Below are 22340 nucleotides of genomic sequence, written 5' to 3' on the forward strand. Positions count from 1 at the left end.
ATTTCCATCAATGATAGACTGGATTAAGAAAATGTGGCACATATACACCATGGAATACTATGCAGCCATAAAAATGGCTGAGTTCATGTCCTTGCAGGGACGTGGATGCAGCTGGAAACCATCATTCTCAGCAGACTGTCACAAGGACAGACAGCCAAATACCGCTTGTTCTAACTCATAGGTGGGAACTGAACAATCAGATCACTTGGACGCAGGGCAGGGAACATCACACACCGGGGCTTGTCGGGGCTGGGGTCTGGGGGGAGAGATAGCATTAGGAGAAATATCTAATGTAAATGATGAGTTGATGGGTGCAGCAAACCAACATGGCACATGTATACCTATGTATCAAGCCTGCACGTTGTGCACATGTACCCTGGAACTTAAAGTATAATAATAATAAAAGAATTTAGTTCATTAGATACATATTGAGTACTATGTATGTTAGGCTCCAAAAGATAAATAAGATGCCTTTTCAACTTCTAAGGAGTTAGCAATATATTGGGGAGATGAAGTTTCAAGACAATAAATGAATCAAACCTGAAGATCATTGAGAGATTCACATCCAGTCAAATTCCTCTCCATCCCATGAAGAACAGTAGTACATGACAGAGTAATGCCAGTTATTCCTGCTGCTCCATCCCTCAAGCTTCATTCCAGCCATACTTACTGTATTTTCAGATCTCAGACTTGCCACACTCTCTCCTGCCCCAGAATCTTTGAAAATATTAACTGTTGGCTTGGAAGCATCACCACAGTTTCCTTTCTCCTTCATTTAACTTTTTACATGTATGCAGATACACTTTCCTCCTGGAAATTTTTGGCCCTCTAAGACATTGGGCATCTGTTTTGGTTCTCCCATACCAGTCATTATTTGTGTTAGATAGTATTTATCATACTGCAGGGAAACTCCTTGTACATTTATTTGCCTTGTCTAGTTGGCTGAATATTTAAAGTCAGGGGCTCCATTTTGCTCACCATTCCATTTGCACTGCCCTTCATAGTGCCTTGCTTTTAAATAAATGAATGAATAAAAGAATGAGTGAATAATTTTCTTTGGACAGATCATTCCATTTTATTGGGCAATGATTTTCACTAGAGATAGAAGAGGGAATATTAAGATCACCTGTGTGCCATTTTGAACGCATACGTTTCTTCCCACTCCTGAAATATCTCCCATATATCATCCCATTTAAGATCCCTGATAGTTGTAGTAAGTAGTCAGTGGTGTTAATGGGAATGTGTGAATACTCAAAGTCAAAAGCCAGCATATTCTGCCACAATAGGAAAGGCTTGAGCCACAATGCAAATGAGCATTGGTGGTTGAAGCATATTTGGAAAGATATAATGGTGGAAAGATAGTAATCCAGGTAGAGGGAGAGAAGACATGGTTTGAGCGGCAGCATACAGGCAGGGAAGTTTGGCTGAAATTAGCATGCATATGGAGAAGTGACCGGAGATTGGCCTTGAGGTCATCAAGAGGAAGGCTGTGAATGCTGATCTGTGAAGGGTGTTTATTATGGTAAGAAATAGGGCATAATGAGGGACCTTTGTGGAGAGGAGTGCTGGTGTTGGAGTTATGTTTCAGGAAGTTTTTCTATCTATAGCATGCATAATGGATCAAAGTGGGAATGAAGGCAGGCAGGAATAGCTATTTAGTTCAGTTTAACAGTATTTGTTGCATGCCTAGTATGTGTTGGACACTGGGAGAAAAGACATAATTCCTTTCCAGAGGTGACCTATAGCCTAATGAAGAAAAGAGAAAAAATGGTCAGGCAGTTTTAATAAGCATGCTAAGCAATACAGTCAGAAAATAAAGCAGGCCTGAATGAGGGTAAGAGAAAAGGGAAGTTAGAGGCAGATTCATGGGAAACTTGTGAGTTGAATTTTCTCTGAGGTCCTGAACAGCTTTAAAATGTCCTTAACTGATTTAAAAATAGATATAGGAGCAAAACCATAAGAAGCTGTCATGTACAACCTTAATTTCAGTGATGGAAGAATGATAAGAATGATGGTACTCAATGATGAGACTATGAAAAAGAGATGGTTTGTGGGGAAAATTAGTTTGGATGTAGATTTACTAAGCTTAAGGTACTGAAACTACCAATGTTACATGGGAATTACACAGTGCCGTACTATTTAGTACACTTTTGGTTGCAGATGTCAGAATAGCAACTCAAGCTGCTTTATGACTAAGAAGCATTTATTGGCTTATTTGACAGTATAGTACTGGCTTCAGGTATGGCTGGATCCCCGCTACGCTAGGAGTTGCCTCTGTCTCCTTGACTTTGGTTCTTTTATCTTGGCTTCACCCTCAGGCTGACCCTGTCTTCAGGCAATTCTCAAGCAGCTCTAGGATTTTTAAAATCTCATTCTTAAAAGAAGATGCCTTTTCCTAGTAGATAATTGGTGCCATATTGATTCCTGCTGTCGTTGCTTGAACCTAAGTCAGTTGTGTGGCCAATGATGGGGTTGGGGAGATGGAGTACATTATCGTTTCATCTGGGGGGGAAGGGCAGTGTCATCGTACCCAAGTGGACTGAGAATAGATGTGGCTATTCTTAAAAATAAAACCAGGACACTGTTACTAAAAGGAGGGGGTCTGCAAAAACATATAGTGTCCATTGCACAATGCTATATAAATTCGAAGCATTTTAAGTAAACATTGCCTTGTTTGATTTTTAACATGGTATTTTGTGAAAAGCATCGTTAACATTATCTGCAAACCATAGGTATGGAAATGGAGCTTTAAAGAGGCTAACTCCCACAGGCAGCACACTTAAATAGAGGACCCTGGATTCCATTAATCTTTCTTCCATTCAAATGTGGATATCAGATGGGCAGTTGGAAGTGTAGGCTCATGAGCAACACCCAGACTAGAGTGGGTGGAGTCATATAATGGAGAAGTCATCCCTTGAGCTGCAGTTGTTGGATATGACCACCAAAGAGGTGGAAATTATAGAGAAAAAGAAGTCAAGGGATGGGACCAGGAGAGAAACAGCCACATTTGGGAGGGTTAGAACAAGGTCCTCAAAAAGATAGAAAGAGAATGAGAAAAGTAATGAGAAGAGTAATGTGCTAAAGACTAGAGTTATCACTTCTTAAATGCTCATTATCTTTTTCAAAGTACCATGAAAGTTTAAAGGAATTTTAAGTGAAATACTCATGACCATGATCCACTGATTTTTGAATGCTATAAACATGACGAAAACAACACTGTGGGCCGGGCACAGTGGCTCACACCTGTAATCCCATTATTTAGGGAGGCTGAGGTGGGCAGATCATGAGATCAAAAGATTGAGACCATCCTGGCCAACATGGTTAAACCCCATCTCTACTAAAAATACAAAAATTAGCTGGGTGTGGTAGTGAGCTCCTATAGTCCCAGCTACTTGGGAGGCTGAAGCAGGAGAATTGCTTGAACCCTGGGCGGCAGAGGTTGCATTGAGCTGAGATTGTGCCACCGCACTCTAGCCTAGGTGACAGAGCGAGACTCCATCTCAAAAGAAACCAACATTGTGTTTACATTGATGGCTAGCATCAGTTGTTTGGTGTTGATGATAATAATAATAGCTAACGTGACCAGGTGCTGTGACTCATGCCTGTAATCCTAGCACTTTGGGAGGCCGAGGCCAGCAGATCACCTGAGGTCAGGAGTTGGAGACAAATCTGGCCAACATGGTAAAACCCCATCTCTACTAAAAATTCAAAAATTAGCAGGGTGTGGCGGTGGGCATCTGTAATCCCAGCTACTTGGGAGGCTGAGGCAGGAGAATCGCTTGAACGCAGGAGGTGGAGGTTGCAGTGAGCTGGGATCGTGCCACTGCACTCCAGCCTGGGTGACAGAGTGAGACTCTGTCTCCAAAATATTAAAAAAAAAAAAAAGGCTAACGCGTGTTACCTATGTTACATACTCACATTATATTGCATGTAATCATTTACTTTTCACAATTATCCTATAAGGCAAGTATAGTGCTCTCTAGTTTGCAGTTGAGGAAACTAAGGTACAGAGAGGTGAAATAACTGTGTCTGCTGTCTCACAACTTTAGTGTATCCAGTTGGCTACACAATGGATTTCTTAACTGCTGCATTGCACTGGGCAGCACTGAAGCAGGGCAGGTTAACAAAGGCCAGTCTTTTTTTCTTATCTTTCTTGCAAAGAACATTTCAACCTACTGTTAATTTTTTTTTTTTTTTTTTTTTTAATTTAAGTTTAGCCTTTGCTTACTTGCAAGTAGAACAATTGAAAGCATGTCAGAACAGCACCATTTGATGTTGGAAGAATCTAAGCATCATTCCTGCTCTGAAGGACTAATGGTCATCATTTACATGGGTGCTTATGACTGAAAAGGTCATGAAACAGGAAAAAAAACAAAAAACAGCAAAAAAACAAACAACAAAAACAGCTGTGAGAGAAAGATACACAGGGACAGTTTGGGTGGCAGTGCCATATCATTCATCAGTTTTACAATAGTGTTGGCCTTTGTCAGCATTTTCTAAAGGAAAAATCATAAGGCAGCGAAAACAAAGAGCCACAAATGAACAAAACTGGACACAGGTTAAGACTTCCTTGAAGACTTCCGAGACTATCTTTTTGCTTCAAAAAGACAGTTTCTCAGTCCTGTGTTCTCTAGGGAATTCTGCCTACAATTGTTTTTTTCCCATCTCTGCTGCTCTGAGTTCCTCCACCTTTCCTAGAGTGAAAAATATCTTGATTCCTTAGTGTCTTTCTGAATTTTCAACTCCATTTCACAGAAGCAACCTCAGAAATTATATCAGCATGAAATTTTGATTTGAGTCAAGGTGTTTCATTAGCTGTGAAACAGCAGAAGAGGTTTTGCTATTTCTATTTTGGACTCATAGAAGAAAATGCAAATGGATCAAAATCTATTATGCTTAGGTTTGAATGACTCCCTTTTTCTCATTTTGTTGGAGGATTACTGTTAGTCTGTATCTTTCTTAATAGGATGTGGAGGTGGCGTAATGCATCCCTTATCACTGACTTGCATGTGTGACATGACTTGTATATTAAAGCCCAGTACTACTTAGTCTTCCATTTTTTTTTTTTTTTTTGAGATGGAGTCTCGCTCTGTCGCCCAGGCTGGAGTGCAGTGGCCGGATCTCAGCTCACTGCAAGCTCCGCCTCCCAGGTTTACGCCATTCTCCGGCCTCAGTCTCCCGAGTAGCTGGGACTACAGGTGCCCGCCACCACGCCCGGCTAGTTTTTTTGTATTTTTTTTTTAGTAGAGATGGGGTTTCACCGTGTTAGCCAGGATGGTCTCGATCTCCTGACCTCGTGATCCGCCCGTCTCGGCCTCCCAAAGTGCTAGGATTACAGGCTTGAGCCACTGCGCCCGGCCAGTCTTCCATATTTTTTATCATAATATTCATTGGTTAAATAAAATCCTACTTAAGCAGATAATACACATCAGATAATTTTATCATACTAATGTCTCCCTTGGTATAGTATGTGTTTCACATAGATGAGATATTCTTTTGCTCCTTCATTTTTGTTTTATTAACTATGTCCTTTTTTTTTTTTTTTCCATATAAATTTAGGACTGTGTTTCAAAGTTGTTTTTTCTTTCTTTTTTTTCTTTTTTTTTTTCTTTTTTTTTGAGACAGAGTCTCGCTCTGTTGCCAAGGCTGGAGTGCAGTGGCACAATCTCGGCTCACTGCAACCTCCACTTCTCAGGTTCAAGCAATTCTCCTGCCTCATACTCTCTAATAGCTGGGATTATAGGTTCCTGCCACCATGCCTGGCTAATTTTTGTATTTTTAGTAGAGACGGGATTTCACCATGTTGGTCAGGCTGATCTCAAACTCCTGACCTCAGGTGATCCACCTGTCTCAGACTCCCAAAGTGCTAGGATTATAGGCATGAGCCACCATGCCCAGCCTCAAAGCTTTTTTTCTCACAGTAAAACTATGAGATGTGTTAATTTTGTTCTTCATGTCAAAACTCTCTTTGGCAGAGGGTCTTTGGATATAGTATATCTCGTGGCTGCTGTAGGCTACTAGATTTATTGCTATAAAGATAAATTCCAGCAGCTTTGAACAGATTTTTTAATGGGTGTACTTTTTGTCAAAAAGCCTTTACAGAGTAGGTTATGGCATTGAACTAATAGCATGTAGAAATCCAGGTTTGGAAAAGATGATTCGTCATCCTTTGGGATCTGCCACCGAAAGGATGGAGCATTATTCTAAACAAAGTGTGCATCACAGTTTTTCTCACTGCCTTGAGAAAGCCTTATCCCAGAATGCTTTGCCTTTGAGCTCTCCCCTGCTCTGGCCTTGATGGTATGAGGGTTTCTGGATTGATATTAGAGATATTTACATCAATATCTAGGTTAATGTCTAGTTGAAGCCGGTTGGGTTTCATTCTGTATTGCTTGAAATAAGCTCTTTCTGACAACACTGTTTGGCAGGTTTTTTTTTTTTTTTTTTTTTTTTTAATGTTTCTTTTAAATTTTAATTATAACCTGTCAAGTCTTAAGCAATTACTTCTGGGTAGACTCTTGATGAATGTCATAGCAGGGTGTTTTAATTTAATAGGTCCAAAATAACATCTGGTTCTAATATTTTAAAAGCCAATTTATATGGAAATTTATTTAATACACAATCAATACATGGAGACTTGCAAAAATCAAAATCAAAATGGAAAATCAATCTACTGTGCTGTAGTAGGTCTTCTGTTAATAAAGGATTTTGCTCATGACTGGTTTCAACTGCTACTAGTTAACACTCAAAATATCCGTTTAGACAAGGTAGCAACTTATTTCTCATACTGAAGAAATAGGAGGTAGTTAGCCCAGGGTCAGTATGTTCTCTTGTAACAGGGACTAAGTTTCCTTCAATCTTATTGCTCTGCTGTGTGCATGATTTCTATTCCTAAGGACACCTTGTGGGCCAAGATGGCTGCTGAAACTCCAACCATTACATCTGTGCTCCACTCAGCAGGAAGGAGGAGGGTAGGGGTGGAAGGGAAGAAGGCTAAGCTTTTCCTTTTAAGGACACTTTCTGGAAGTAGTAGACAAAAATTCATCATCTGATCATATTTAGCATGAAGGGAAGATAGGGAAATACATTTTTTTCTAGATGGCCATATGCCCAACTAAAAACTGAAGTTCATTTGTATGGAAAAGGGAGAGAATAGATATTGGGGAACAGTGAACCATCCCGGCCACATGGAGTAATTGACGATTTTCACAGATCTTTTACCTTTTTATGGAACATTTAGAACATTCAACTAGTTCTTACTAGTAGATAATATATGTATTATTATATGGATTAGCATGGTATTTGGCACATTGTATATAATCATCAACTGCTCATCGGCCTATTTTAATTCTAACCCCAAAATGCACCTAATTTCCTATGTTATGGGTCAGGAAGCCTTTAATAAGGGACTTTTCATAGATTGTTTCCTAGTCTTTGTATAATAATAACAGCAGCAGCTAACAGGGCAGAGAGATCATTTGCACTAGGGTGTCCAGAACACTCATGTATATGTAAAGCGCTGTTCTCTACTTCTCTATATAGAAGACAAATGAACAATTATACTTGTTTATTAAATGATTTCAGGGTAAAACTATTATCACAGAAACTGAAGCTCAGAGAGGTTAATTGGGAAGCAATCTAGAGAAGCAGTTGAAAACTATCAGCCTAGTCATTTGGATTCAACTAGAATAGTAACTCAGCTGTTTCCACTGGTGAGATCACCTTAGATGGGTTTTTTAATCTGTTGCATCTCTTTGATAGTTTCTTGTTTTTGCAGTCAGGCAGTGAATGAAATAGTTAGGACTCAGGAACGTTTTCCCTGAATCCATGTTTTTTCCAACCTGCTTTTCGGTAGTACTCAATGTAGAAATTTCTCTGATCACATCTGCCTCATAAGAGAAGGCAGAACTGGTATAGGGTCTAGAGTTCAACATGATTAAGACAGTCTCCCACCACATAGTCTTTATCCACACAGATGCCCACAGCTCTTTACAAAGCCCTGATATCAGACTAGGCAAGAGTTTTCTAGCTCTGGAGGTTCTCATTCCTGTGCCCCACAAACTCACGTGTCTCTTGTATGTTCTGTAAATACAGAGATAGGTGCACTAGGGATACAAAAAGACTCCAGATGTTCTCTGGGAGGATAGTGGCACAGAGCCAGGATGTTCCAAACTGAATAATTTAATGCCACTTTCTTTGTTTGTACCTTATCCACATATATCAGTACTTTTGGGTCTTTCATCCTTTTCTTTATATTCACTTTTTAATTTTCAACAGCTTTATTCTGCGCCAGATAGCTAGGAAATCCAGCCTTGATATGGTAATGGAATTTACTTTCAAATAACCGTTAACATAAATATAACCATTACAGTTTTTACAAAGTGCGTACATCTTTTTACATGGCCCCAGTAGTAGATGGATCATATTTTGGGAAACCCAGAACAGTGGAAAGGGAATTAGCCATGAAGGTCTGTGTTACTGTTCTCAACTTGTGTGACTCTCGGCCAGTGATTAATTAATCTTTCTGAACCATAAACTTTCTCACTTGGGAGATGTAGAGAATAACATCTACCTCATCAGTGTTGTTCTAAAGATTGAATGCGAAGATGTAGCCAAGGAGACCAGCATGGTGTTTCGCAGTGTATCAATTGTTTAGCAATTAGTAGGTCCTTCCTTCTTGAAGTCTGTTTGAAAATATCAGGCATGCAAATGGAAACTATCCTCAAAAGCAAGAAACAGTGAAGAGCCATGAAGATTTCTATAGAGGATAGTAAGCCCTGTGAAAGCTAAGAAGTGGGAAAGGCTGAAGCTTATTAGAATGCAGTAGGAAGGGAAACACTGGATAGGTGGAGAGCCATTCTTCCTAGTCTTTCCAGTTATCTGGGCCCTTAGTACTCAACATGTGGTCCAAGGACCATCAACATCAGCATCACCTGAGAGCTTGTTGGAACGTGGAATCTCTCTGACTTCTCCCCAGGCGTACTGAGTCAGAACCTGCCTTTTAATAGGGTCCTCAGGTGATTTGTATGTATGAGAAGTTCCGGGCACTGATAGTCCCTGTAAAATTTATTTCTAGTAGGAGGCTAGTGCTTGCATCACCTGGGCCTTGCTTCTTAAAAATGCAGATTCTCAGGCCCAGCCTCACCCTGGGATCTGGAATATTCATTTTCAGCCAGTATGTCACATGATTTCAGGGCAGTTGTTTGCCGGACTGCTACACTAAGGCTTAAACCAGTTGAAGAACTTTATTCTTCAAAGATATTTGCATTCCAACAAGGAAGGAAGCTTTTAAGAGAAAAACAGCCCTCATTGTGGTTTTAGTAAGCATTAAGGGGAGGACATGAATTCAGCTTATATGTGCCTGGAATCCCATCACAAAGCCACATAGTAACAGTGCTTCTGAGAAAGGCAATATCTTATCAATGTTCTATTTTTTCTTTTTTCTTTCTTTTTGTATTTTACATTTGATTTTTTTTTAACATTTTGTTTTTTAGCCGTGCTATCAAGACTAATCAGGACCTTCTCCCAGAAACTCCATGGACGCACATTTTCTACAATGATTTTTGGGGGACTCTTCTAACCCACAGTGGGAGCCACAAGTCCTACCGGCCACTCTGCACTCTTTCTTTTCGCCTGAACCATGCCATTGGAGGGTTGAATCCCTGGAGCTACCATCTTGTCAATGTCCTGTTGCATGCAGCAGTCACTGGTCTCTTCACAAGCTTCTCCAAGATCCTCCTTGGTGACGGATACTGGACATTTATGGCTGGCTTGATGTTTGCTTCTCACCCCATTCACACGGAGGCGGTGGCAGGAATCGTGGGACGAGCCGATGTCGGGGCCAGTCTCTTCTTTCTCCTCTCCTTGCTCTGCTACATTAAACACTGTTCTACAAGAGGCTACTCAGCCAGAACCTGGGGCTGGTTCCTGGGGACAGGGCTGTGCGCAGGATGCAGCATGTTGTGGAAGGAACAAGGAGTGACTGTTCTCGCAGTTTCAGCAGTTTATGATGTCTTTGTCTTTCACAGGCTGAAAATAAAACAGATATTACCTACCATTTACAAAGTAAGTGATTGTTGGCTCTTGAGCATTGGATTACTGAGTAATCTACTTGCTTACTCCTTTGCCACCATTTAAAAAGCAAATTTGTTCCTCTGCAAGCAGAATTTAAAATAAGTTCCTTTTTGATCTTCGGTAAGTGGAAGTGCCCTTTTGACCTTTCTGTACTAAGCAGGGTTTTAGTCACTGATTGTTTTATTTCTCCGGTTTCTTACTTTCACGATTTCAAGGGTGGTAGAAGAATAATTTTGCCTTGTAAAGAATGTGCACCTTTATTATTTATTGAGTTCTTATTTCTATATTTCTGCACAAACTGTCTGTAATCTGATAAATTGTCTGTAATGTGTATTTGTAAAAAATAACATGGCTGATAATAGAGCTAGATGCTAGACTTCACAGGGGAAATCCTCTGCCATTTGTTAATATTACTTTTCCTGAGTTGACTTTGGAAAACAATCCTTCCCTTTAGTGCACTGGGAAGTCAAATTCTTAAACAGTGAATCATATTCACCTTTTCCTCGTGATAGTGCATAAGAATAGAAGAGTCAAAACAGAAAGGGGTTATTACTGAGTTTCTCCCTGTGGCCAATTAAGACCTTTGCCTCAGGACATAATATTTGTTCTCCCGTATTCCCTTAGTGGTATCCAGCGCAAAGTTGTTTGAAGGTCACAGAAGCATTTTAGGATCCCCATACACTCGAAGTTTTCTGCTAGAGCATTAAGGAGAGGCATTGAGGCGACGGGGCATCTTGAGAAATTTGCCTTCCTATCTCCCCATCCTGCTTCACTCAGAATAAACTCACGGTTGCTTTAACTTTGACGTGAAGACTGAACTGGGCCAGGGTTTGCAAACCTTGGTCATATTTTAGGCAGACTCCCGCCTATCTTTTGGACACAAGTGAGGAATTAAGGTTTTGGATACTTGGCTATGAGGAAACTGTCAAGCTTTCCTAGTTTTGACTACTTTTTTACCGTTGATTTCTAATTTTATTTAAATTGAGAAGAAATTTAAAAACAAATTGAGGCAAATAGAATTCGAAACATTTATTTTTTTAAATGCCCCCTTTTCTTTTTTCCACTTAAGAGGCAGAGTGATCTCTGCTGTGGTTTTACTCTGCTGGAAGCCTAACCTTTTCACTTAGAGTATTAAGGGCTTAATGAAGTTCTTTTGTGATTTCAATTAAATGCTGAAGCTTTAAAAGAAACTCTGGTTGGAGTTTGATGCTTGAAAACAACATATGGTTTGAAAGTCAAGCTCTTAATTTCAAATCAATTTTAATTCTTTCAAAGAGATTTAGAGAGAGTAATTGTTTTCATTCAACACAGTGTCATAGACAATAGCAAACTGTTTTATTAGAAATACAACTAGAAGTGTAATTCATGCTCCTTGTCCTTACGGAGGTTGTGATGTGTTTGAGGATGCAGGCTCAGGGCTGGCTGTTTCAGGACCTTGCATTAGTCGCCTGTGAAATATTGTGATTTCTTTTTTCCTTTTTTTTTTTTTTGACACGGGGTCTCACACTGTTGCCAGGCTGGAGTGCAGTGGCGCTGTCTCGGCTCACAGCAGCTTCTGCCTCCCAGGTTCAAGCGATTCTCCTGCCTCAGCCTCCCTGAGTAGCACGGACTACAGGTGCGTGCCACCATGCCCAGCTACTTTTTGTATTTTTAGTAGCGATGGGGTTTCACCTTGTTGGCCAGGATGGTCTCAATCTCTTGACCTCGTGATCTGCCTGCCTTGGCCTCCCAAAGTGCTGGGATTACAGGCGTGAGCCACCACACCCAGATGTGATTTCTTATACAGAATTTCCATCTTACCATCTCATAAGTTAGGGAATTATTTGGCTGTGATGATTCAGGATTTACTTGTAGGACCTTATGAAGTTCTCTGAGAAATTTTCAGTCCTCTAAACTTATTTTCAAGGGCAGAGTTGCCCACTGCAGTATTCCTTCCTAGAAATATGTTCTATATAATATTTGGGACATACTTACAATAGAAAATTATTCTTTGTTTCTCTGAAATTTAAATTTATCTGGGCATTCTGTATTTTATTTGTCAACCTTATTCATGTAACAGCTGCTTCGAAAATAAGAAATGCAACTAGCAAGGAACTCTTGAGACTAAAGAGTGTGAAGTTCCCCATGTTAAGAGAAAGAACTTAATACCGTTGAAGGTTCAGTGTCCTGAGAAGTTTCCAGATGGCTCTTTGTCCAGACTCTCTTGGCGACCACTTGCAGGGCTAGGCAATGGTAACAGCAAGGGGAGTGGTCAGGGCAGCAAGACTTTGTCTGATATTTGCTATTCTATTATAGCTCTTTCTGTCATTCTTAGATTTGGGGCCAATGAGCTTAGTAAGAACATTGGGATAACACATCTTATAGATTTTGTTTTGTTTTGTTTTGTTTTTTGAGACCGAGTGTTGCCTAGGCTGGAGTGCAGTGGCGCCATCTCAGCTCACTGCAACCTCTGCCTCCCGGGTTCAAGAGACTCTTCTGCCCCAGCCTCCTGAGTATCTGGGATTACAGGTTTGCACCACCAGGCCTGGCTAATTTTTGTATTTTTAGTAGAGACCACATTTCACCATGTTGGCCAGGATGGTCTTGATCCCCTGACCTCATGATCTGCCCGCCTCAGCCTCCCAAAGTGCTGGGATTACAGGCATGAGCCACCACGTCCAGCCCATTTTATAGATATTTAAGGACCTGTATAGATCATCTTTGCCACTCTCTTCATTTCCTCCTGGGGTGTGCAGAGCCAGAGACGTGTAGGTAACACAGAAAATGATGGAATCACTAGGACTAAAGCACACATCTCTGATTATCTAGTGAATCTTTACTACACTCTGATAGTGTGAAGAACAAACATAGGTAAAGTCATTTGACTGCCCAGTAGAAAGGAAACTAATATGGAATAGAATCTTAACTCACAAGGGCTGAGTAACCTTGCGCTGATTCCATGATCTGTTTCTTCATCTGGAAACGAAGGCGGCTATAGTTCTTTCCTAGAGTTGTGAGGATTATTTGAAATTGTGGGGTGTTCCGTGTTAGCTGGAGTGTCCAGTATTTGGATGATACCTCACACATATTAGTTGAAGTGAAAGAAGAAATGTCGATGGAAATGTTGATTCTTTATCTTTTGGCGTCTGCCTTCTTAAGATAAACTGCTAGTAGTCTTTACACATACAGTTGTTTGACAGCATGTGAAATAAGGACTGCTTAGTAATCGACCAAAGCTGGAGTAAGCAGATTTAAGCACAAACTTTCATTTAAAATCTCATGCTTGTGAGGCTTGTAAACACTGCCATAGAATCCATATGAAAGTTCTAGAAAATTCCATATTCGGTCTGTAAAATATATAGATTTCTATGCCTGGGGTGAGTTAGAGGAGATTCTTTCTGAAGGAAGTAGACTGAAAGGCTTTAGAAGATCCATTCAACCTTAAAAAATAATCATCTTAAATATCTTATCAATTAACTCTGCATCCTGGTTATCATAGTTTGCCAGATGAGATAAACTTCCTTGCCCTGTTAAAACATAATTTATATATAAATGGAAAACTTCAGTATACAAATGTTAACCCTGTAACTCAAATTAGAGAACCAGATAAGTAATGAAAACCTAAAAATGTGGCCCTCTTAAAGCTGGAAATTATTAGGGCCAGAGGGGCAAGGCTCTTGGCTGAATTTGGCCAGTTTTGACTCCAGTTTACCTTTGTCTTGGGTGTTGCTTAGGCTTGATTCTACATCTGGATGTAGTGATCAGACCAAAACTAACAACCCCATCCATACTCCCAAACCATTTACAGAATTTGTCTTGAGAATGATTTCAGAGAATGAGAGTTTATATTCTGTTAAAGAATTTTCGTTCATCACCAGAAATGTTACAAGACTCATGCAAATGATGTGCATGTCATAGACTTTTGCAATTTTGCAAAGGAAATATGAGTTATGTTTTTCTTTGATAAAATATATGGGAAATAGTAAGTTCTTGGCATGGAGTAAATATTTTATTTAGTATTTAATAAACAGTGTTTATATCTGCCAAGCACTATTCTTAGTGTGCTGAAAATGTTAATGCATTTAGCTTATGTAACAAATGCTTATTGAGATAAGCAATATGACTTGCAAAATAATATGGTTGAATGCTGACAAACTATAATTTTGTCAGAAAACATTAAGTATAAAATCTTCAGAAGTATGAATAAAAATCAGTGTTTTAGAGTGGTCGTAGTTCTTAGCTTCAGGATTTAGTTTAATGTATTTCTTACATTATCCTTGTCCTTTACCATGCATCTGGCTTATAGTAGGAACTTAGTAAATTATTGAATTCACACTTAATATTTACCTTTTAAAAATATGTGGCTGAAATGTTAAAGTGAAGTCCTGTACTCTCCCCTTTATCCAATGAGAATTTCATTTCTGAGTTAGTGGGGTCTGGAAGGTAGGTTTGGAAGACAGGTATGTTAGAAAAATAAATTGTCTTGACCTCTCACTAAATGATTGTTTTAGCATTACTTAGATTACTTTCACTCACTTAGTTTTATGTGGTCAAAAAATAAGGGGGGAAAAGCTCTTGAAATACACTTAGCCTTGCAAATAAATACTAGACTTTTATCTGCCCACAAATTTTTTTACAAGCCTCCCATGACCCCAGGAGGTACATGGGTAATAAAATCAGTAAAAGCAACATTTTTCTTACCCAGCATCAGTCATTGCTTGCCTAGTGGCCATTTTCTGTGCTTATTTAACATCTGTTAACTGTTTTAATGTGGAAACATCTCTTTCCCCTTTATTAGCCTCATAATCACTTATTCAGTTACAGGTGGAAAATTTTAAAAATCTGAAAGTCCATGTAGCAATACTAATACTAGCCTAAGATAGTTTAGAAAAATGAAGCCCTTTTAGTTTGATGTTTTAAAAATTTCACTAAAGATGATTACCTTGGGTTTGCTAAAGTTTATGTAGTTGGTTCCAAGATGTGCATTATCTAGGTAATCTCCTATTCTTAAAATTAAATTTTGTGACTCTTTCAATAAATAAAATTGTTATACGGGAAAATTGGAGACATTGAGATTTTCCAGTCATCTCTTTCTAGAAATAATTTTCTTGTTTTAATGCTAAGCAGAATGTGAATGATGGAGGTTGCCCATGGGCAATGAAGTTTACCTTTGTCTTATGCGTTGCTTAACTTGATTCTACATCCAGATGTAGTGAACAGATCAAAACTAACAACCCCATATTTCCAAACCGTTTATAGTAGGGTTTATCTTGAGAATAATTTCTGAGGGTGGGAGTTTATATTCTGTTAAAGATTTTTAGTTCATCACTGTCTGAACACTAAAGGTATTAAATGTAGTGTTTCTGTACTTCTGACTATTTTGTGTGGCTCTCTATAGAGAAGAGCATGCAAATAGACATGCATAGCCTGCAGGTGTTTGAATATTGAATCCACATGTGCTTTTTCGATTAGCTGCTGGGGATGGCTTTGATGGAATCTGTTATCATTTATGGTATTGTCCCTTTCGTTTCTAGACTAGGTTGTGGTTTTGCCTAAGTTGTGACCCCCATATCAATTGCATTGAATGAAATATGATATATTTACTGTTTGTGATTTTCCATAGTCAACACCTGTGCCACTCTCCTCCAAGTAGTATTCCCACTTGTATGACCCCCTTTCCTTTCATTTGCTTTACACTTGACTTAGCGAGAATCCAGATATAGCAAGATGCTCTGATTCTGATCACAATATTTCTTAGCTTTATTGAAAGTGTAAGGCTGTTTGTTAGGCACTTACGAATGAATTTGGATTTCCTCCCAGTAAACTTGTGGCATTTAATATTCATGACCTGTAGTACTATAAAACTTTGAACAGCTGCCAACACTGCTAACCAGATAGTAGCACAAATAAAGTCAAGATTCAAAAATATTTTATGATTCAAAAAGTCAAAGATTAATAAGATATTTTATTCCTGCAGTCTGGCTCCCTTGTTCAGCTGATTTAAGGTGATTCTGTATTCCAGTTGCAGTTTAAGTTCAAGTTAAGTAATTTAAATTTGGGAATCTGACTACCGTTGCAAGCATCTTGCATTACAGTGTTAATACTTGGAACAACGATCTGTTCACAAAATATCATTAAAAAAATTCACCTTTGTGCCAAGCACTATATTAGGCGATGTAGGGATTCAAACAGGAATCAAAAAGAACATGCCAATATGCCAGGACTCTATAGAGTAGTATGAAGTCGAGAATAGTGCATGTAAATATAGAACTGAAATTCAAGCTGGGAAGTGGTAAGGGTTATAAGGGAGCCATTGAGACTGGTGGGGGAGTTGAGAGAAGGAGAGGTTACTTTTGGTTGAGGGGATCAAGAAATGCCTTCTGGAGCAGAGACATTTGAGTAGAACATTGCAGGGTTGAATATACAGGCATTTATAACTGGAGAGGTGAGGAAGAGTAGAGGGTACAGCATGAGCATTACACAGAGGAAAACTCACAGAAAATTACTGGGGACCATGGAGCAGTGGTTTTGGCAGATACACAGAGGACGTGGTTGATAGAGGAAAACGAGTCATGAAAGGTAGATTGAGACCACTTGGTATGTTTAGTGATATAGGGGCCTTCTGTGGTATGTTGTGGCTCCCAAAATATTGAGAAACAATGCGTGGTTTCAAAATGTACTCCTACTTTGGCTTGTCCATGGAAGGATCCTAGGATATGCAGGTCAGCTCCATGTAGCCACTCGGGAGTCGGGGCTTGGGAGAGGGGGAGAACTGTCCTATCTGTCTCCTAAACCTGAGGGAGGGTTCCTTTGGTGATGAGTGAAAATCCTCCTGCAAGCAAGAGTTGAAGTTTATATCTCATTCAGTGAATGTGTCTCATATCAGTGTATGTCACATTCTTTTTTTTTTGAGACGGAGTCTCGTTCTGTTGCCAGGCTGGAATGCAGTGGCACAATCTCGGCTCACTGCAACCTCCGCCTTTCGGATTCCAGCGATTCTCCTGCCTCAGCCTCCTGAGCAGCTGGGACTACAGGCACACACCACCACACCCAGCTAATTTTTTGTATTTTTAGTAGAGATGGGGTTTCACCATGTTGGCCAGGATGGTCTTGATCTCTTGACTTTGTGATTTGCCCGCCTTGGCATCCCAAAGTGCTGGGATTACAGGCATGAGCCACCGCGCCTGGCCTACATTCTTTATCATTAAATAAAAAACATTTATTTTTGGAAGACTAGTATTATCGTACTTTTTACTGAGTAATATGGCATATTATTCTACAGTCCTCATAAGAGAAATGAAGGTCTTTAAAATTAGCTTTCTCAGCTGGGTGCAGTGGCTCATGCCTGTAATCCCAGCACTTTGGGAGGCCAAGGCAGGCAGATCATGAGATCAGGAGTTTCAGACCAGCCTGGCTGACATGGTGAAACCCCGTCTCTACTAAAAATACAAACAAGCAAACAAAATCAGCCGGGCGAGGTGGTGGGTGCCTGTAATCCCAGCTACTCAGGAGGTTGAGGCAGGAGAATTGCTTGGACTCAGGAAGTCAGAGGTGGCAGTGAACTGAGATCATGTCTCAAAATAAATAAATAAATAAATACATACATACATACATAAATAAATAAAATAAAAAAGCTTTCTCCTGTGTCCCTTCTCCCAACCTTGATGAACAATGTTCAGATATTACTGTGAATGACTACAAGTACAAAATACCTCTTTGTTTTGGACTGTTTCATACAGGAAGATAGAAAAAACATTTTTTAAAGGGTCCTTTTTGCAGTACAGAATGAAACACTCTATCAGCACTGAATTTCAACCAGTTAACTCAATATTCTGTCAGTGAAAATGACACGCAAATTGGATCTTGTGATGAATAAATAATGAGTCTCATTGAAATCTTCTGTGCTGTTCTCATAACACTGTGTCTGGGATGCATATTACATCACTCAGCTCAATTTTCGATACCTGCTGCCTTGGGGAATCAAATTGACTGAGGGGGATCTCATGGCTATCAGGTTACTCATACTCAAGGCAGTATTTTCAATTCACAGAAAATGATGTGGTTTGCACAAATTTGAAATCAATTGTCATTGCCTAGAAGTCAGGTTCCTGTCTTAAATGCTTAGAACAGTGGAAGTTATAACTTAGTGTTGATTTATCAATTGAAATTTTAGAGAAAGCCAGATTCCATGAGTGCATTAGCGATTCCTTAAAAGGCACGAATGGGGTGAGGTAGATAAAACTGACTTACGTCAAATGCATTGATAGTTCAAATACATTTGAAAGGTGATACTATGGTAAGGTTGCATTGGATTATAAGTTTTATTTTATTTTAAACAATAAAATTTTGTACTTAATGGTCATAGTATTTCTTTCTTGAAAAAGGATAATAAGAAATCAAAAGGGAAGAATAGCATCTTCGAAGTCAGTGATGGTTTGGTGGTAGGAAGGTCAGTGTGCCCTTGTTCTCTGGGTTTGTCTTTACAATGCTGCAGTACCCAGATGGCTCCTGTATGCTCTGTTGGTCTGATTATAACTGTTGCATCAAGAGAGATAGCATGAATTCAGAATTTAATGCATGTTTCTTCAGTAATTATAGTCTTGATTAGTAAAGTCAGTTTCCGTTCCAAAGGACAATTTCTTTATTTCTCTACGTGTTGATTCATTTAATTTCAGGAATCAAATAAAATGCAGAGATCATAGTATTTCTCTTAGTTGTGATGGGGAATCTGTGTTGCCTGTGTTTTGGTATGTGGTTGTCAATTTTGCTTATGATTACTGTAAATTAAAGAAAACAGTAGGGATAAAATGGGGAAAATGAAGGACTTTTAAAAAATAAATGACTTAGTTCTTAAGTGAAGACATGGAAATTATATCCTGAATTTCCATCAAAATATTGCTAAATATAAATTACAAATAAGTACTTTGATTATAGAGACCTTGATTATATGCAATATCAGTTGTTGTTATTTAAACGTAATTCAATTTTATGTATTTAAGAACTCAAAAAAAGATTATACCAAGGTTTTACATGAATGATTTGAGTACATTTCTGTAACTTTTATGAAATGGAAAACTCAGAGTTACATGAAAACCTTATTTCTCCTAATTTCAAGATTTAAGCAAAAATTTGCCCATTTATGTGATCCATTGTGTGTAGTTTCTTCTTAAGCTCTCATGACATATTGTAATAAAAGCTAAATATATTTAATATTGTGAAAAGGACTGCTGTTTACTTTGAACAACCATTTGGTATTTGGCTAATCTTTTCATGCAGAGATGCTTATAAGGCTGTTGGGGAAAGGCCATTGGACTGGTGCCTGCAGATTTAGATTTAAATAGAAACTCGGGCATTTTCTAGCTGTGTGACCTTGGGGAAATTTCTAAACTTCTTTGAACATCAGTTACATGCCCTGTAAAATCAGAGATATAATATTTACACTGTTTTGTGTTAGGTATGAATGTAGCAAATGTGTACTCTTTTGCCACGTCCCTCTCTTATAGCAGGTATCATCATTGTCAGCATTTTACTGCATTTTTGCAGCATTTTCAGTAGTAGTGATCTTTTTATCTGTCATTTTATGGAGCATTCTATTAGCACGGCTGTGGCTATTCTAGAACCGCATAGACTGGTTAATGGAATGCATGCTGAAATGTCAATCAGCAAAGAATGGAATGCTTGCTATCCTGTTCACCAGTGCTGATAATTGAAAGAAAGCTGAGGAAAAGCCTTTTTCAAGGTTAATTCTTCTGAACAACATGATTTGATAATTTATCTTTTGTTTGATTGAGATTGATAACAAGTATATGTGCCAATTTTCTTCCATTGATAATATCTTGCCATCATCATCTTATACTTTGAGAGCCTGCTTTCTTTCCCCCTTTGGGCTCAGGAGGGTGCTGTTGCTTATATATCTGAAAGGGGAGACAGGTTTTTCTGTTTCCCTCCCCCAAACCACTCTGTTTCCCATATATTTTCTTTTAGCAAGGTTTATCATAGGGAATATTAGTTCAGTAGCTGCAATAGCTTGTGGCGTTCAAGTCTCTCTCTCTCTCTCTCTCTCTTTTTTTTTTTTTTTTTTTTGAGAAAAAGGAGGCACTGTTGTCATCTAAAGGTTATTCTTCCCCAACCTGGCAGGCAATATTGTTGCAGCTGATCCCAGAATTTCTATATAATAAACCTTTTCAGGGAAACATTGAATCTGGCTTTGCTGTTATTGTTGTTCAGTGGTTTATTTTCTCATCTCCTGGAGCGACAACAGAAGGCAGAAAGTTTTGTCTTTAAAGCAATACTGTTGTTTTCTGGCTGCCAAAAACATTTCATGAACTATTTTGGACACCTTAATAACACTAGACCAAATTATTTTTACAGAATCCTCTATCTTGGTAACGTTGGCTTACTGAGACAAATCTATAGATAAAATTGGTTTTGGATTTCAGAAAGTTCAATACTTAAAAATATGATTTACTTGACAGATGATACATGGGGCAAGTGGCTGGGGTGACCATGTACTTTAAGAAGACTTGAGGATTCATGGTGAGTTTTCTTTGAGTATACCAAACTTGGATGATCATCAGCTGCTCATGGGGAAATCATTTTAGACTAGAGTTGACAGCACAAAACTAGAAGCTACCGAATAAGATTTTTTTGGTCTGCTTACTTTTGTTTGTTTATAAGGAGTTGGGGGGAGAATTTTTGAAGAAGTGGCAGGAGGAGACATTTTTAAAAAGCTCTCCCAGTAATTTTGATGAATAGCCAGGTTTGGAACCCACTGATGTACATTGAGAATCTGATTCCCTCCTATAATGACATTTAATATAAAAATTTCACAAAAACACCAAGATTTTTATAGCTGGAATGGTATACTAGAAGCCATTTGTCCATCTCCACAGCACTCCCCTCTTAAAAGAATTTGAGGCCGGGCATAGTGACTCACACTTGTAATTCCAGCACTTTGGGAGGCCGGGGTGGGTGGATCATGTGAGCCACGAGTTGGAGACCAGCCTGAGCAACATGGTGAGACCCCATCTTTACAAAAAATACAAAAATTAGCAGCATGTGGTGGTGTGCACCTGTAGTTCCAGCTACTTGAAAGCCTGAGGCAGGAGGACCATTTCAGCCCAGGAAGTGGAGGCCACAGTGAGCCATGATTGCATCACTGCACTCCAGCCTGGGTGACAGAGTGAGACCCTGTCTAAAAAAAAAAAAAAAAGAGAATTTGAGGCCCACAAAAGTTAGGCCCACGATTAGTTGAGAGGAGAGACAACAGTATATTCTAGGTTCCCCCATCCAGGTTGAATGCTTTTGACACTGTAAACATGTTTCTCTTTTAATGCTTAAAAACTTAGTTTATGGACATTTTTAGTTGGCCTTTTGCAGTTCAATTAGATTAGAGACTAGTATTGGACTTCCATGTACCTGTCACTCAAATTCATCATTAATTAATTACAATTCTACTTTTTATTTCACCCTGTGTTCTTTTTTTTCTTTAATAATTCCAAGCTTCCTCTTGAAATTAAGCTGTTGGTAGTTGTTTTTTGTTCCCTTTCTCCCAGGTTCCTCCTTCCCTCCCACTTCAAATAACTTCAGTTAGGGTCTCCTTGTTTGAATTTTGTAATCCTAGTGCTTCAGCTTGATTTCAGCTCACATTAAAATGGAATGTTTGCTTCTGCAAATAACACAAGCTTAACGCAAAGAGACTAAAATCACAGTGTATTTTTCTTTCTAATTTGGTTAATTTCCTTTACTAACATGGTGTTACTGTTTGAAATAGTTTATCCCTCAGTAGAGGTCTCTTCTCTTTGATGCCAAACTTAAGATGGGTCTAGAAGTGGAGAATTGAAAGGAAGGCAGCTCAGTCTCCACCTTCTTTCAACTCTACACAGCACCACTGCACAAACTCAGAAGCAAAATTTTAGTCATTAGCATTGGGCACATCATCTGTGTGTGCAGACATTCATCCTGTTACTTGTAGCTCCAGGAATGCGGTGGGATTTTTAAAAAGGCCACCACTAGAGTCTTCAAGTTTCTTTGACCACAGAATATGACTTTAGTTTCTTGCTGTCTTGTGAACACTTGAATCGCTGGCAACCCTAATGTAAAAGTGAAAATGCCTCCAAAACTGAACATATTTCAGAGGTAAAATGGCAAGAAAGGAGAAAATGTGGGGATGCCAATTGAAAAATGGGCTGGCTGAGTGAGAAAAGGGCTGAATTTCAGTTGTCAAAGCAGCAGCCTGAAGTTTCTGGTTCTTGGACAGGATAATTTGTAGTCTTTGATTCTCTTTC

General features: G+C 39.0%; 1 protein-coding gene across 2 annotated transcripts in view; it reads left to right on the forward strand.

Moving 5' to 3' along the window:
* TMTC2 (transmembrane and tetratricopeptide repeat containing 2) overlaps positions 1 to 22340 on the forward strand; it is a 442328-nt gene that overhangs the window by 156172 nt on the left and 263816 nt on the right. Inside the window, exon 2 of one of the 2 annotated variants that reach the window (XM_025403370.1) lies at positions 9495 to 10065. The exons of the other annotated variant lie outside the window; for it this stretch is intronic. Coding sequence (XP_025259155.1) covers positions 9495 to 10065 — 571 coding nt within the window. The remainder of the gene's footprint in view (positions 1 to 9494; positions 10066 to 22340) is intronic. 2 annotated transcript variants of the gene reach the window in all.

Source organism: Theropithecus gelada, chromosome 11 (assembly GCF_003255815.1).
Source record: "Theropithecus gelada isolate Dixy chromosome 11, Tgel_1.0, whole genome shotgun sequence".
Classification (NCBI taxonomy): Eukaryota; Metazoa; Chordata; class Mammalia; order Primates; family Cercopithecidae; genus Theropithecus; species Theropithecus gelada.